The following is a 16,659-nucleotide window of genomic DNA, read 5'->3' on the forward strand; positions in this document are numbered from 1 at the left end:
GCTCTGCTTTTATGCCCCTGGTGTATTGTCTGGCACTTTCAACATGTAAACTTCAGCCAGTTCCTTTTATTTGCACCAGATCTGTATTTTGATGTTTATCAACATTTATCAACATACATAGTAAATTTTAATTCACAGAGTACTTAACTGTTGTCAGTACTCTCCGTTACATATTGTCATTACAGTAAAAGCAGGCCAGGATTTATATATTACAGAAGTACATAGGAAACATAATTTGGAACCCATTGCAGCCAAAACGCTTTAATATCATGCAGGAGGTTCAGGAATAATTTCCTTCTGAAATTGTATGGTGATGCTCTGTATTGTGGCCACCTCAGCTGTGACATGTGCTGTAACAAACAGATACATCACTAAATCTGTTGGGTTTTTTTGTCGGGTTTTTTTTTTTGTTTTTTTTGTTTTTTTGGTTTTTTTTTGGCAACCCCCAATAGTCCCCAAATAAATAAATATGGTATTAAGAAACTGTAAGCTGGGCTTCTTTTCCCCCTTGTAGAAACAGCCAATCTGAGTATGAGAACCTGGTGTGAACCCTTTGTGAACCTCATGTCAGCTCAGGAGGAACTGACAAAAAGGATAGTCAGATCAATTGCTAAAACCTTTCATTAAAAAGCCATTCAGGAGAAGTTAGTTCCTTATAGCATTCATCTTGAATGAAGTGTGATAAGCAATGTGTTTCATTGAACACAGAAGGAACAAATGAAGGCAGGATTTTATTATGGTGAATTCCTGTGGGAGCAGTTTGTCTGGGAAGCTTACAGCTCCTCTGAGTCACTGTCAAAGGTGTATCACTTTAGGGGAGGTGAGATCAGCAGCGTCTTTGCCTGATTGATGCTCTCCTGTGGGACCTGGGAGTTAGAGCAGCATGAAAGTCAGGAAGCATAAGATTGGCATGGGTATCTTTGAGAAAATGGGGTGGCTTTTGTGGCAAACCTGGCTCACAACTTCAGAGAGTTCATGGAGATGTAGGGAAGTAAAAAATGCTGCCCTTCGTGTGTCCCACGGAAGAAAGAAAACGCTGTACAAAATGACCTAAATCAGAGTTGGATGAATTGTCACAACTCCCTGGGTCTGGGGAAAATAGATCATCCTAAAGACACTCACAGCTGCCTCTGCTACCTCATATTTCTGCAAATCTCATGTCTTGCTCTGCAGCTCCTCGTCTTGAACTGTGGCTCTGCCAGAGAGCTGTAAAGCTCTCTCTTGTTGTTTCCTTCAGTGCAGCTCCTTCCTTTAAATCTTGCAGCAGAAATACCAGGCTTTGACAAATGCAGAAGTTTCTGTAGCTGTGATGAAAGTGGAAAGCTCAGTGATGCTCATTCTTCACTGCCTGTGTACTTTGTAAACCAGTTCTCACTGAGAAAGGGAGATCAAAGTGGGTGCAGAATTTTAGAAAAGACAAGAAATGACAGTCCCTGCCTTTTATCTCTTTAAATGTCCTATCTGGAGCTTTAAAAATATCAGTGTTCTGCTTCATGATTTTTCTTTGCCTCCTCACTTCCCAGGAAACCTCTTACAAATCTAACCAAGCCTTAAATGTATACACGGTCTTCCATAGCTTGTCCTTCAATATTTCAAACATTGCCAGAGGCAGTCAAACTCTGTTTTCTTCCAAAGGTTTTCAGGATCAGTATTGCAGCTATTACAAACCAGCTAGTAAAGTAGAAAATACATTTCCTGTTTTAGTGTTTAATGTTTTATTTATTAAAGGTATCAGGTAGAGGCATTAATAACATGCCCTAACTCTTGGTCAGTCCTGAAGGGCTCAGGCAGTGTGACCAAATGATCATTGTATGTCCCTTTTATTTGAAAGTGTTATATTCTTTTTTTATAACTTTGGTTATACTCTATCTTTTTTTACCCCCAATTGTTATTGTATTTTTTTGCTTTTTCACTTATGGGTTCCCCTGGCAGGGTTAGCAGATCAGCAACAGAGCAAAAATTTCTGGGGCCAAAAAGTGTCTGTCACAATAAAAAACTAAAATGCATTTGAAATTATCTGATATATAATTTAGAGGAGGAGGGGAAAATGTCAGTCTGAAGTCAGAAACTGATGGCAGCTAACAGTGATTCTTTAATGGTTTTGTTAGGAAAATGCAACCTTTTTTTCTGTTAAAAGCCACTCACATGATACAGCAATAATTTAAAATTAATGAAATACAACTTTTTGTGAAAAAAAGTGAGCAGGTACATGCTTGTTGTCATTGCTTAGGATATTTTTGTTGGGTTGTTTTTGGTTTTGTTTTTAATTTTCCCCAAATGGACTTCACTTCCCAATTTACTGTCACTGTTCTCCAGCTTTCCTGTCTGTGTGCAGCTCTGTTCTGGTTCAAGGTGCTGCCTGTCTGCATCCATTAAGGAAAGAGTGAAAACAAACCAAGTCCTGTTTGTGAGTCAAACAGTTCTCACCCAGTAGGAGCTCCTGGCTGTGCAGCATCAGACAAATATTGGAGGAAGAAAATTATAGGTGATAAAGGATGGCTGATCCATGTTTGTATAGAAAATGAGGTGTATATGTTGATTTTGTTCAGATAGACATATTAAATCAACAGCTCTCCATCTCAGTGTGCAGAACCATTTTAGGGAAGTTCTCCAGTTTACCTATGTGGGACTTGTTCTTGGAAAGGTGTAGCAGATTTAAGGACTGGACTAGGAACAGGAAACCAACAAAGCCAGCTACAGCCAAAAAATATTATTATCTATCTATCTATCAGAGGGGCCCAAGAAACAGAAATACCAAAAACCATTGGGAAAATGGGCAGATTTAGGCAGTGTGTGCTTTATGGACCTCTGGGCAGTCTGTATATGATGTGGCACAGAGTTCTAGGGAATGCCCTGAGAAAATTGTGTGAAACCACATTCTTTTTAGAATAAGTAATGACTTTGTGTGCCAGCCACATCCACTTTTCTCCCAAATTTTCACCTTTATTTTGACAGCGGCAGTCGCTCTGGAATGGAAGCTCCAGGGCTCAGATGCTGATAGAGACTCTTCTTCATATTCATTCTACTCCCAAGTAGAACTTGATGAATAATGATCAGATGGATTAAAACTGTTCACATATTAGAATACAGATTTCTCTTTTTCCTTAGGTCATACTCAGTTACTTAAAGCCAGCCCTGTAGCAGAAATTTCTCTGTCCATTTTCAGGTTATTTTCTGACTCATCTGCATAGTTTTGAAAAATGCCCTCAGAGCACCTCCTTAAGCTGGGTTTCTCAATTTTTTTTTTTTTTTGCATTTTCCTGGGGGGGGGAAGGTGTTGCTCATTAAAATAGTGAGGTTTTTTTGATCAGCAAAATTATTGAAACACTACACACAGCTTGAGGCTGGGAAGGGTTGGAACAGTTTTTGTTTGATTTTTGTGCTGTTTCACACTGGAAAACATTGGAGTCTGTATTTCTACAAGATTTCTACAGTTTGTTTGCATCCTGCCTTGTGCTGATGGTGTGTATTTAAGCAGATTCTATGAAGAATTTCTGCAGTAATGACATGTATAATCTCCACAGGTTTATCCAGCATTACATGTCCAATGTTAAGTTATTGAGGCAGAATTATCCTCACTGTTTGGTGTGAATTTTCTTTGTGCATCATTAAACATAAACAAGCTTTTAAAAGTTTGAAAATCAATTGGTATGAGGAATAATAAAGACACAGGTGTTGAAACATATCTCATAATCTGAGTTTTTTATAACTATTACAATTTCAGGATTGTTTCTGGCTTGGTTTGGTCTTTTTCCCAACAATAGTTATGACTAATATGCAAAAAATGGATGTTTAGGCAGAGCAACAGTACACCTCAGTAATAAACTTGTGGGAAACTCTTGATAAAAATGAAATGTTGATTTCCAGTGTTTAACTTGCTGACATGCAGTTTTCATAACAAGCTCTTTTGTGTGTGATATATTTCCAGCTAATGTACATGGTGTTTCCTTCCTGAGACATGCACTTAAACATATTTCAATGTTTCTAAAGTTCGAGATTTAGGAATAACAGAAATATTTAGTAACATCTTGCTGTGTTACCATTGCCAGAGCTGCTCCCCAGGTGCCAGCAGATGAATTGCCAGCACAGATGTGCCATCACCAGGAACGGCACCCGCTGCTACTGCAGGGATGGATACGAAACGAGCAGCGACGGGAGAAGCTGCACAGGTAAACAAGAAATTCAGTGTAACATCATCACCCAGGTGTCTCCATGGCTCCCTGCTGGCTCTCAGGGAGCTGGTGGACAACCAGCACAGCTTCCAGTGTCACTTCCTCATCCTTCTTCTAAGGCGTTGGTCAGGGGCAACCATGGTTTTGGGGCAGGGAATGGGAAAGGGTGACCCTAAAATGAGGGTCAGGGCCTCCCTCCTGACTCTCTAAAGCTCCTGTGCCCCAGCAGCAGCTCCCCTGAGGTTACTGAAGGATCAGTGTGTTGGGGTTTTTCACAAATAGAACAGGACTGTTAGGATATGCTCTTTGAGCTGTACTGTATTATCAGCTCGTTAAGTGACTGAGACAATTGGAAGATGGTAACAGCTCACGGACTGCCAGCAGCCAAGGATTTGTTAAAAACTTTCTAGCCAATCACTAAAAGTACAGTTCTACCTGCTTCAAACAATATTGCTTTAAGTGACATCTTGCCTCTGCAGTTTCCCACAGCTCAGCTGGACTGGAGCAGTTCTGGAGCTGCAGCTCAGCTGTGGGAGCTGCTCTCTCCACACTCCCTCACCAGGAGAGCCTCTAAAACCTGTACTGTTTCACATCCCAGCCATAAAGTCACACCCAGATTAGAATTTGATAAATGAACCCTCCCAAGGTCCTACAACTTAGCTGGGAACATTATTTTGGAGTCATTAATTGTAGACTGAAAATGTAGACAAATTGTAGACTGTCCTCTTCTATTTTTGAAATATATGACTTCTTCATTCTCTATCAGGTGTTTCTTTCTTGCTTTATTTTTTCTCTATTAATAATAATCCTGGAGTTCTATGGCCCTATGGATGTTCTCACTACCAATCACTCCTCTCTCCAACTAAAAGTAGTGAGCCAGATTCTTCATAAATATAATTTATTATTAATTCTTTCTCTCTATGGTTGTCATGTTTTGTGATTAAAAATATATCTCAGGAAATAATTTAAACAGAGGGTTTCTTAGAATGTCAATTTATTACTTAAACCCTCAACCACTGTTAAATAGCTTATCTTGATTTTATGGTATTATCCTTATACACCCTAGCTGAGAAAAATGTTCTTTATATTTATTAGAGGAGTATATAGTTTTTGATGTTGGATGGTGGTTTAATGGAGAAGTGGTGACAGCTCATTTAAGGAACTGTAAGACATTGCCAGCATAAATAGGTTGAGAAGAGTAATCAATTACTTCCTCTCCTGAAATGTTGCTCCATTCATCAACCCTGATAACCAGTGATCTCTATTGCTAACAAGGACCCAAATGTCTCCCTAACATGATGTAGGCATTGGAGACTACTTGAAATAATGAAGGTTTTATCTTTCAAAATTAAGAGCTATTGAACTTGAAAACTCCTACCCTTCTTTCTGGCTACTTGAGTGATTTCAACAGCCAAACACTCCTCATAAATTCATGGTTTGAGAAGGGGAAAGCATCAAGCCTCCCACCAAAATGATTCATGACTTAAACATCTCTTAGAATTCTCAGTTTTATTGAATTTCTTTTTTTTTTTCCTAATTCCTAAACTAGATGTTGTTCATGTCCCTTTAGATGTGAATGAATGTGACATGTATGGAAGCTGCAGCCAGATGTGTGTAAATACAGATGGATCCTACACTTGCAGCTGTGTGGAGGGTTATGTGCTTCAGCCCGATAACAAGTCCTGCAAGGCCAAAAATAGTAAGTTTTAACATCTTTTTATCTTCCTGAAAATATGTTTACTCCTGGAGGATTCATGTGAAAAGACAGAGATGAACACAGGTGAGATAAACTTTCCTTCGCTCTACTACAAAGAGCTGCACAACAAGCTTAGAAAGAAAACTTTTCACTTATTAAGACAATACTCCAAGGGAAATATCAAAAGTTATTATCTGGATATTATTAATTAAAGAAAAATACTCAATTCAGCCAAGATTAGAAGAGTTCCCAGTTTCCCTGTTCATAAATAAATCAAAGATTTTCCTCACACAAACAAAAAAGGCTGTTTACTCTGGGAAGACAATGGAGACAGGGGAAATGATCATGAGGTAATTGTACCCTTAGGATGAAAAAAGACATGAGATTGCTTTGTCCTTGCATCATCCCAAGAGGTGAATTTCCTGATATACATATTCACATGAGGCTTTTTGTTGCTTAGTGCATGTTTTCATTACTTATAGTGGATTGGGTATTTGAGGAAATTAGTCAATTGTGCTTAATGAGGCAATATAGTACACAGTGTTTTCTTATTCAGCATAATGAATTAACAATGCTTTTATATTAAAACACAAAAAAAGTTCCTTAAGGAATTCTTCAACATCCTCAATACTGAAGCATTTGCAGCTGAGTATGAAGTCACGTTTATTGTATATATTTTTAAGGATTCCTTTTTGTAGCTATTTTACTATCAGGAAATAGAAAGGTCTAGCGATAGTTTTGAGGCTTCCTCACCTAAAGGCCATTACTAAATGTGTCCTTCCTTGATCAGCACTAAGAGTTAGTTTTTTCCTGCTTACACTGTTTTTTCTTGATCCATACATGGATATTTTTTAAAAAAGACCCCGAAGTCTTGCAAGATAAGAAAGCCTATGAAAAGTAGAAATCATTTGTTAATCTTCTTTCTCCACTTTCTCCACATGAAAATCAATAATGCAATTCTAGATCAGGAAATCCTCATGGTGTCAGTACTGGGCTTGAGATTACCCTTTTAGTTTCCCTTTTTTTACACAGAATACTAAGTGTTGTAGTTGATGTGTGTTGTAGTTAGCTGTTGATGTCAAGATGAAACAAATTAATTTTTAATAAGGAACTTCTCTGTATTTTTTGCTACTTTATCATGTTTATCTGACAGACGTTTTCACATTTTTAGTATTCCTCAAAATGGAATCACTACTCATTAGTCAAAAAAATCCCTGTAGGACAAGACAAACCAGGGTCATGGTGCTGCACAGAAATGAGTGTTCCCCATTACTTTATTTTTTCTTTGGAAAAAAAGGTAGCTTTGGATCAAAGAACAGGATCCAAGAAAAAAAAAAAAAAGCAGGTGTCTAAGGATAAAAGAAAACCCAGCACTTAGAAAACCTATCAACTTTTGTCCTTAAAGAACCTAAAGCAAATATGGATGGAAAAAGTGCAGCCTCTGTGCTTTGTCTACATTTGGTAATAGCAGTTGTCAAACAGATGAAGAAGAGAGCTGAGCTTCAGCCCTGGGTGTAAAAGCTGTGGGAGATAAGAAGCAGCACTAGAGGTGCAGGCTGGGCTTTCTGTGGAGCTTCCAACGTTAAGAACAGCAGATCTGCTCTGAATTTGAATTTCCATCCATGCTGAGATCCTGGATATGGCACAACCCAGAACACCAAAAAGCCCAGCAGGCTCTGGGAATGAGCTGGGAGGTTTCTGAACACTGAGGGGTTCATTGGAGCTTTGCACAAATGGTTTGGGATATGTCCCTTTGTTGGAATCTGTGTATTGATGATTCTGAGATTGTAGAAAGTCTCTGTCTCTCAGCCCCCTGCCAAAGCAGAAGCCATAATTGGTCTGTGCTGGTTTCCAGGTTGTTTATTCTGTTTATCTCTAACATGTTCTGCAGCCCTGCCCAGCTCTGTCCTGCAGGGCAGCGTGTGGGGCTCTGCCCTCAGTGGGATGTGACAAACATTAAATACCAGAAACTCCCTGGGCTGGATTTACAATAACGTGCCAATATCTGTCACCTACGTTTCTTTGTTACAGAGCATTTTAAAAACTTTCTAGCCAATAGCACATTGCTAAAGCTTACTGATCACTGTTCTAGCCAGTCACTAAAAGCACACGTGCACCTGCTTCACACAATACTTTCTTGTATGCCTTCTATTAACAATACACAATATTCCATTATTAAGCTTAAAACCTTCTACTCTCTTGCTAAGCATATTCTTCTGTAGTCCTGAGGTCTGTCTTAGCCAAGCCTAAAACTCAAACTATTGTTTCATGTCCTTGCTTGCTGTGCTGTCGGAACTCAAAATGTCCCTCAGACATTTTTGGAGGTTCCAGGCCCAGGTCAGAAGCATTTGAGGCCCTGGCAGGCAGCTGGAAACAGCTGTGATTTTGTTTTTGGACCATGGAATGATTTACCAACCTTGTAGGAAGAACAAGAAGTCAGAAAAATTTAGATATTATAGTAGAAGTAGTTACAAACAGAGGGAAGGATTTTTGAGTGCTGTACAGGGGGGTTTTGGTTTTGTACATGGGGGTCAGAGGTTTTAAGATGGAGGGATTTGGGCCTGCCCTGTCCTCCCTCTTTCTTCTTCCTTATCTCCATGTTCTTGGTGATGTTGGCACTCACAGATTGGTTTAGAGTAGAAAGGCACCATTTAATATAGGTAATAGCATTGGGGAAAAACTGTAAACATGTAACACGTAATGTACCATATAAAAGATAGAAAATCACCATTTAATATAGGTAATAGGCATTGGGGACAAACTGTAAACATGTAACACGTAATGTACCATATAAAAGAGAAAATCACCATTTAATATAGGTAATAGGCATTGGGGAAAAACTGTAACCATGTAACACGTAATGTCCCATATAAAAGAGAGCAGCAGCCCTGGGCGGGGAGAGAAGAAGCAGTCGGGGTCAGAGAGGATGTCAGGGTGTGTGTGTGCCTCTGCCTGAGCTGTGAGCAAACCACAGCAGCTCAAAGAGAAAATCTTTTAGAAAACTTGCAATAGACTGCCTTGAGACTGAACAACAAGAGACTGAGTTTTCTTTGGAAGCTCGGGCTGGAGGAGAGACTTTTCCACCACACGGAGCCACCCCTGACCTAGGTGAGCTCCGGCACTGTGCTACTCTAAGTTTCCTACTTTCAGACTTTCCAACTAGCTGTAAGTTTTTTACTCTTTCTGTTTCAGAGACCTGCTTTCACAGGTTTCTAGAAATCTTCTTACCTTTGCTATTTTTCCCACGAGGTGCAGAGCAGGTGACACTTGTTGGTACCTGCAGGAACCTGGGTTGGGGACAGGGTGGTGACCCCACAGGTCCATCAGCTGCTGGGTGGTCTCAGAGCTTGTCCCCTCTGAACCATCTCTGCAGTGTGGGGTGGCACAATTAGCAGAGAATTCCCCAAAATCTGCTCTTTGCTGCCCTTCACGCACCAAACATTCAGCTGGGAAGGTGGCGAGGTCTCTCCCTCATTAAATTCTGCATTTTCTTCCACAGCACAGTTAAATAACTCTGGAGCTGAAAGCTTTTAGCTGCACATTCCCTTTGGGAAGGATGTTAAAATAGGTATCAAAACAGCTGGGGGCTCATTGTGGGTTTTTTCCAGACTTTTTAAGCATATTTTCTTTTATGAATAAAGAGGCAGTTAATGGTTTCTTCTGAATTAAAAATAAAACAAACCACACTTTTTGTGGTTTACTGAATTTAAAAACTTGTTTACCACATTTTTATGCCTAAATTGTAAAGTCTTTGTGTGATGAGAAGAGTATTTAAGGAAAGAAAATTACAGAATTGGGAATGTCTGGATGAGGAAAAGAAATTCATCTGTTTTACAAAAATTCATTATATATTTTATATATCCAAAGCCAATCAAGAGAGAAATGCTGTCATTTGTCATGTAGATGAAATGGGATGAACTGATAATGACTAAAGAAAAAAATGAATTCTAGCTTAAAAAAAAAAAAATCAGCCCTGTTTAACTGATTTGAGAACAAAATTTTCTTGTAAAATCTCACCAAATTAAATTCTCAGACTTTGGAAAGAAAACATTTGTGAGGAACATTATGGTTAAACATCAAAAATAATGTAAAAAAAATTAGACTTCTCAGTATTTCTTCAGATTTTTATACAATACACATATTGGTGACAGCAAAGTCCCTATGATTTACAATGTACACCCCAGGAAAAGGAGGTTGAAGCTGTTTGTAAAGACTGAATTCTGGGGTTTATGCCTTTCATATCGTTGTGGTGGAAAAAATAGGAAATGTTGGCATTTATGAGGTTTTTTTTTTTCAGATGAGAAGAATTTTGGCAGTGCAAAACACTCTCATTTCTGATTTGTTGTGGCATTACTTATTGATCTGTATTTTAGACAAGATCCGGTAGGAGGGAAATGCAAGTCTTTCATCTTTTCCACTACTCTATCTTAAGCATAATTCAAAGGAGGATGCCTTCATTTTAGTCAAGACTGATGAATCATAAAACTTCCCTGGATTAAAGAGCTATTCACTTCTTATCTTTCCTGTAAAAGGAAAAAAAAAAAAAAAAAAAAGAAAAAAGAAGATAAAAAAAAACAAACTTGTGAAAAAGATAACATGGATGAAGTCCACTTGTTTGAAAAGCTGCTGTCAGCTCACTGGAACTCATTCTAATCTGTCCACTAAAACTTTTAAACTGTGTAGAATCTGTTCTTCAGGAATGGACAAGAAGGTTTTGTGAGATTGAGGACATGATATTTTTAGTATGTCCTGTTTTTCATCTGCATTATGCTATAAAGTAACTTGATTTATATATTTTCATATGAAATTTTGATATTTTGTACAGTTTTTTATCAATATATGATATTTTTAAAATTATGAAATCAGCCTTTATCTGAGTAACACTGAAAAAGCAGGTAATCTACCTTACTGTGCAAAACCATGATTAACTGCTTTATTCCATTGAATTATTTAATGTATTTATGCTTTAAAAAATACAATTTCAAGCCCAGTAATCTAGTTTCTGTATTTTTAATGTGTAATGGTGCCTGCTGAGCAGAACCTCTTGGCAATGCCACAGGTCCTTACAGCACCTTTGTCTGCAGCCAGGTTTGATTACAGCTGCTGCTCAAGAGGTTTGAAGCAAATTCCTTTTAAGAATTCCTTTATGTCTTAGAGCCTAATACCAAAATACAGCCTTTCTCTGGAGTTTAGTGAGGTATTAAATCCTTGTTAGAGTTTTCAAGAGGTCGGTTCAAAGAAAAGATCCGGTTCTCTCTCACAGCCCTAAAGCACCTGGTGGCTTTGGAACTGCAAACAGCTCCTGTGAGCTGCCTTCTCTTTGAGGCTTTGGATATTGCAGGCTGTGGAAATATCCGGCTTAACACACAGAATAAGAGCAAAAACCATAATAAAGGTCTTACCACACTGCTGGTAGCTGGGGAAAGAGTGATTGAATCCAGAAGTAGGCAATGGTGTTATTTTGTGGGGAGACAGAAGCGGAGCACAGAGCTGTTGGATGTAAAAATAAATCCCCAGGCTCAGCGGGAGGCAGATGGAAACTCTCCTTTTGTACCAGTCTGGGGTGAGTGGGTGACAGGGACAGAAGTTCCCAAATCTGCCTTTCCTCAAGGGTAGCAAAAGTTGCTAAGAACTGGGGGAAAGAGATTTACAGGCACTGACTGCAAAAGGACCTACCTGGCAGATTTCAAATGAAAATTATTTACTGAGAAACCCCCCACCACCTCATCTTTTGAAAAGGAAAAAACAAACAAAACTCAAGAACTTCACTCATGGCTTACACCACAAAGGATTGCTTTGCAAAAAAATTCAATCCCTGCAGTTCTTGGATGTCTTCTGAAATTCAAAGAGGAAATAATGCTTGGATCTGACTGATGGATGGATGGAAGTGAATGTGGGGATGATGAGGACAGGCAGTAAGTTCCAAAAGTAACACTGCAGAAGTGTGGATTTACAAATGTTAATGTGGGATTTACTGGAGAGGGACAAGATGTGTAACAAGAGAGAATATACATTACGGGATGAGAAAGAATAAATAAGGTGTAAATTAAATCCAAATTCAAAAGAATATACACTGAAGCTTTATAGAAATAAAGTTTTTTACATGACAAAATATATTTTTTTTTTAAAAAAGAGAGCCTCAAGATGTTTAAATAAAGCAGATATTGCCAAAGAAGAGAACACCTATTGCTGTGGCTTTGAGAGAGACCACTGAACACTGTACTCACTGAAATATTTCTTCTCTTTAATCAGACCTGCTGATGAAGTACCATTTGTCAAATCCTTCTATTTATGCAATTTTTTTTTCACCATTTAGACATCTGGAACTGCTTAGTGAAAATTTGAGAACTCCATTAGATGGAATATTGATAGAAAGTGGTGCATGTCAAAGCAGTATTCAAACATTGATGTATTCCTTTGAAAACAAGCAGTTTACATTGGAGTGAGAGCTCCTGATGTGGCAACACAATTTTTTTTCACGTGTACCTGAAGCTGCAGGGTTTCTATCCTTTAAGGTTTCACTGCACTGGATTTATTGTCAGGTTGGTTATAACGTTGAGCAGCACCCACTCCTCAGGTTTTGTCCTATTTTATAGACTCTCATATGAAAAACATTTTCCAATTTCATGTGTCCTCATGAGTTCTGCAGTTTTTCCTGGCCCTATTTTTTTTTGAAATGCCAGTAATCTGGCTAGAGATAATTTGCATAAGTTGTATTTCATTTTATGATTTAGGCATGAAAAATTTTGCAATAATGATACTTGGAATTAAACAGAGGCTGTGGGGCTGGGGTAATTAATTTTCTTTAATGATGTGAACAGCAGGATAAAATAGACTAATAATTGGGAATATATGATAGTTATGAAAATAAAACCAAAACAAATTTATTGCATATCTTAAAACAAGCAGGTAAGAACATTAAAAACTACATTAAACCCAAAAAAAGATAAATATGAAATATACAGCCCGTTAATCCTTTAAACTCTCCTCACTTTGTTTTCAGAGCCTGCTGATAGCCCTCCTCTCCTCCTGATTGCAAGCCCTGAAATGATTGAGGTTTTGTACCTCAATGGCAGCAGGGTGTCAGCCTGGAGCCCAGTGAAGGGATCTGCAGTGGTGACCCTGGACTGCAGCCACGGGGAGGACAGCCTGTGCTGGGTTGAGTCCCGAGACCTCTCCAGCCAGCTCAAGTGCTGCAGCATCCCCAAAACTGGGACCTCACCACAGGAGTGGACAGTGAGCATCGCCCAGAACCTGCACAGTGAGTATCTGGCAGTGGTTTGGCACAGCCCTGGTGTGTGTCCTGACAAAAAGAGGCTTGCAGAAGTGTTTTTGGCTTGCAGCTGAAAAAGTTCTTTAAATATTGCAGCTCACACTGAAGTCATTTTATGGTTTTTCACTCCTGTATTCAGCCTGAGCTGCAGTGTTTGTATCTATGCAAAGGTTTTTAAGATGTGTGGTTTTATGGAGTAACTATAACGTGTGGGAGTTACAAAATCAACAGTGCAATAGAAGAAGAAATGTAAAAGGCTTTTTTTCTCTGGCAAAATAGTGCTACATAAAGCTCAAGAGTAATTCTTTGCTGCTGGGACAATACTAACAATGAGATGGAATTATATTTAGCACACAAATTATCATAGGTATGTTAGTTCTTAAAAATACCAAAATATTTCTGGACTTACTGGAAATAAAGTGCTGCCTCTGTTTTTTTAAAATTAAGAAAATAAATTTAAAAATCCTTGAAGTCATGACACTGAATTAGCCTTTGCATTACAGCATTATTCCTCAGTCAGCTTTTCAATCTGTGGGACAGTTCACTTATGAGGAAGGTGTTCATCCACACACACACACTAATGCCTTAAGTTTTAGCTTTCATATTATCCAGATTCTTTACTGCATTATTATAACTCTGGACCTCAGATAAAGTTTTAGTAAATCCTCTTCACAGCTTAGTTAGACAAAACAATCCTTTTCCAGCCTGAGAACCAAGGACACCATTGCAAAAAATGTCCAAAAAGTGTAAACACCAGCAAATTGAGGAGAGCAAACTGGGAGTATGGGACTGAATCACCTGGAGCTGTAATTGGAAAATTGACCCTAATATGGAAAAATTGACCAAAATTTATAAAAGTGTGAAAATTCATGACTCAGAGTCCATCTTGAGTGTAGCCTTGGCCAGGCTCTTGCACTGCCCAAGGTGTATCCTTGAAAGCCTTTTAATAAATCCCTACTTTATTCCTTTCACTCTGTCCAGCCTCTGTTCCAGGTAGGCTCTCAAGGCATCAGCATTAACATGTGAACAGCCTGCAAAATATCATGCAGGGAATGAAAAAAAAAGAAAAAAAAAAAAGATATTTTCTTCCTCTCTCATAGAGACGGTCTAAAATTTGATCTAAGCTTTGGGAAAATCCTTTTAAGGTGAGATGTGCATCAAAGAATATCTCTGAAAGGATTTCAAACCCTCTGACCATGAGCTCAGGAATATTTAAAGCACAAATTTGATTGCAACTCTTAGAGGTGCAAAAGTGATAAATTCTTCATTGAGATTGTGCTTTAGACTATAAAGATAGCTGGTCTTAGGTATGCAGGATAAGGTGGTTTTTTTTTTTTTTTAACCTATTTTATTGATTTTATATATATTAGAATAGTAAATTGAATTTTAAAAAATCACTCCAAAAATAGGGTTTGGATTTTGGGTATCTTTTTATTCACCACTCATTGTGAGTATTCTACTTTTAGTGAACACTTTTATCCTAGGTATAAATATATTTATGTGTAGATTTTTAAATTTTTCTTTGTCTTCTTTGTTCTATACAGTTGCTTTTTTTTTTTTTTTTTTTTTTTTTTTTTTTTCAGAGGTTTTAAGTGTATTTTAGAGGCTTTTTTATACTTTAGCTATCAAAGTACTCCAAAAATCATGGTGGTAGTATTTCATTGTGCATTTTCAATTCACTTAGCCATTGATATTTTGTTTTCCTTTTAGAAAGAAAAAGCAAATTAACCACAGTCCTGGGCAGAATGAGCTTTTTTTTGAACTCTGTGTGTGTGTTCTGTCATGATGTTTGCACCATCAGAGTGGACCTGAGCCTTCCACCCCTTCCCCTGTGTTCCTGCCCCTCTGTTCCCTACATGTCCAGAGAATTTCTGGTCCTGTGCTGGCCAGATCTGCATCACTGCATCTGTTTGCAAAATCAAGGCCCTGCCATGGGTTTGAAATGAAAACAGTGCTGCAATTAATGAGCTGCTCATTCTTCATAATGCCAGCACCAGATAGCCCGTGATCTATAATATTCTTCTCAAACTTCATGGTAATCATTCAGTCTTATTTCGATGAAGAAGAATAATTCCCTTGGACATGAACTCACTGCAGAGGCTTGCTTTGACTCTTTGATTTTGTTTTGGGAAATAGGGCTTAGGGACTTCAATAAAACAACTTTTCTGGGAGCTCTGACTGACAGACTCTCACAGATGTAGCTGTGGGAGTGTTTTTGCCAAGCACACACATCCACAGGCACTTCTGCTGTGCTGCTCAGTGGAGCTGCATCAATCCCCATGGTCTGGGCATGTCTCCTCAGAGGAAGGAGCAGCATGAAACCTGCTTCTGTCCACCTAATTAGGATCTTCTAGACACCCTGGAGTTATTCCTGCCAGGACATGGCAGGAATCTCATGTTGCTCTACCAGATAATCTTGTAGCTGCTGCAAAATTGAGTTTTAATTTTAAATTCTCCTTTTTCTTCGCTCCACCGTCTGTTACCTGTCAGGTCATTTCTGCTGTTTCTCTTCATCATACAGCACTACACCTGATGAGGCAAATTAATTTTGTAACTCTGTCAAGGAAAATATTTTCCAGTGTAATTGCATTCTCTGCCAGCTCAAGCCAAATAAATGGTCAGGGCCATGGGGTGATTCACATAAAATTGTACATTCTGTTGTTCATAGGAAGCTTTCTTTTGTGTTTCTGTGAAATTGGTTATTTCTAAAAGTACTAGGGGAAAAGAAACCCCAAACATAAAAGGTTTTTTTAGCAGTGTTTGTGAAATTTATCTTTTTTATTCTTATCTTCTAATCATTTCGTTAGTGGAAAAATAAATCTGCATTTGACACAAAATGTGCTAGAAAATCAGTTATACAAAGTGATTGGGACTGCTTGAAGTACATTTATTCAAAGTGTTTTCTTCAGTGAAGGCAAGTAAGTCTTGTAGTTAGGAACAAAGACTATAGATCATCTTTAAAGATGAAAGTCCCCATCTAGGAAAGCAGAGACTATGAAAATGACTTCGTTTTCATGATGGGTCATACAGCACCAGCTCCAAGTACTGAACATAAGCTTTGGATTCACAAAAGAAAGGAAATTATAGTCCTTTAGTTTCTGCCATTCATCCTCAGAAGAGTCCAACGTGACTCCACTTTGGGGAGGATGAGTCCCAGAGGGAGGAATCAGATCTTTGAAGCACTGGGGAGCTTGGTCAGCATCTCACTCTGCAGAGGGAGAAGGGCTGAGGGGAGGCTGATCCTGCCCTTGGGTGTTTCTTAGCTCTGGAGAGCAGAGTGCATCTCCAGAGATGCCTCTTGTGCTTAGTAATCAGGCTAATTTCACTCAATATTTATTATCTCAGGGCTTGTTTGGTAGTTTTGCCCCCTCACATAAGGGCAGCTTTCTGCAGGCACAGCAGTACCAGCACAGACATTTTGTTCTGAGCCAAGGCCAGGCATTATCATGTTGTTTCTTCTTTGTCTTTTAAAGACCAAGAAGTTTTTGGAAGAGAAGCTGGAAATTTTTCACTTGGGA

The 16,659-nt window shown here is 38.6% G+C and overlaps 1 protein-coding gene across 2 annotated transcripts in view; it reads left to right on the forward strand.

Annotated features, from left to right (window-relative positions):
- Positions 1-16,659, forward strand: part of LRP1B (LDL receptor related protein 1B) — a 627,450-nt gene that overhangs the window by 329,521 nt on the left and 281,270 nt on the right. For both annotated transcript variants that reach the window (XM_077784902.2, XM_085584138.1), the window contains 3 exons: positions 4,050-4,169; positions 5,743-5,871; positions 12,872-13,129. In XM_077784902.2, coding sequence (XP_077641028.2) covers positions 4,050-4,169; positions 5,743-5,871; positions 12,872-13,129 — 507 coding nt within the window. The remainder of the gene's footprint in view (positions 1-4,049; positions 4,170-5,742; positions 5,872-12,871; positions 13,130-16,659) is intronic.

The sequence above is a fragment of the Lonchura striata genome, chromosome 7 (genome assembly GCF_050655825.1).
Source record: "Lonchura striata isolate lonStrDom1 chromosome 7, ASM5065582v1, whole genome shotgun sequence".
NCBI lineage: Eukaryota > Metazoa > Chordata > Aves > Passeriformes > Estrildidae > Lonchura > Lonchura striata.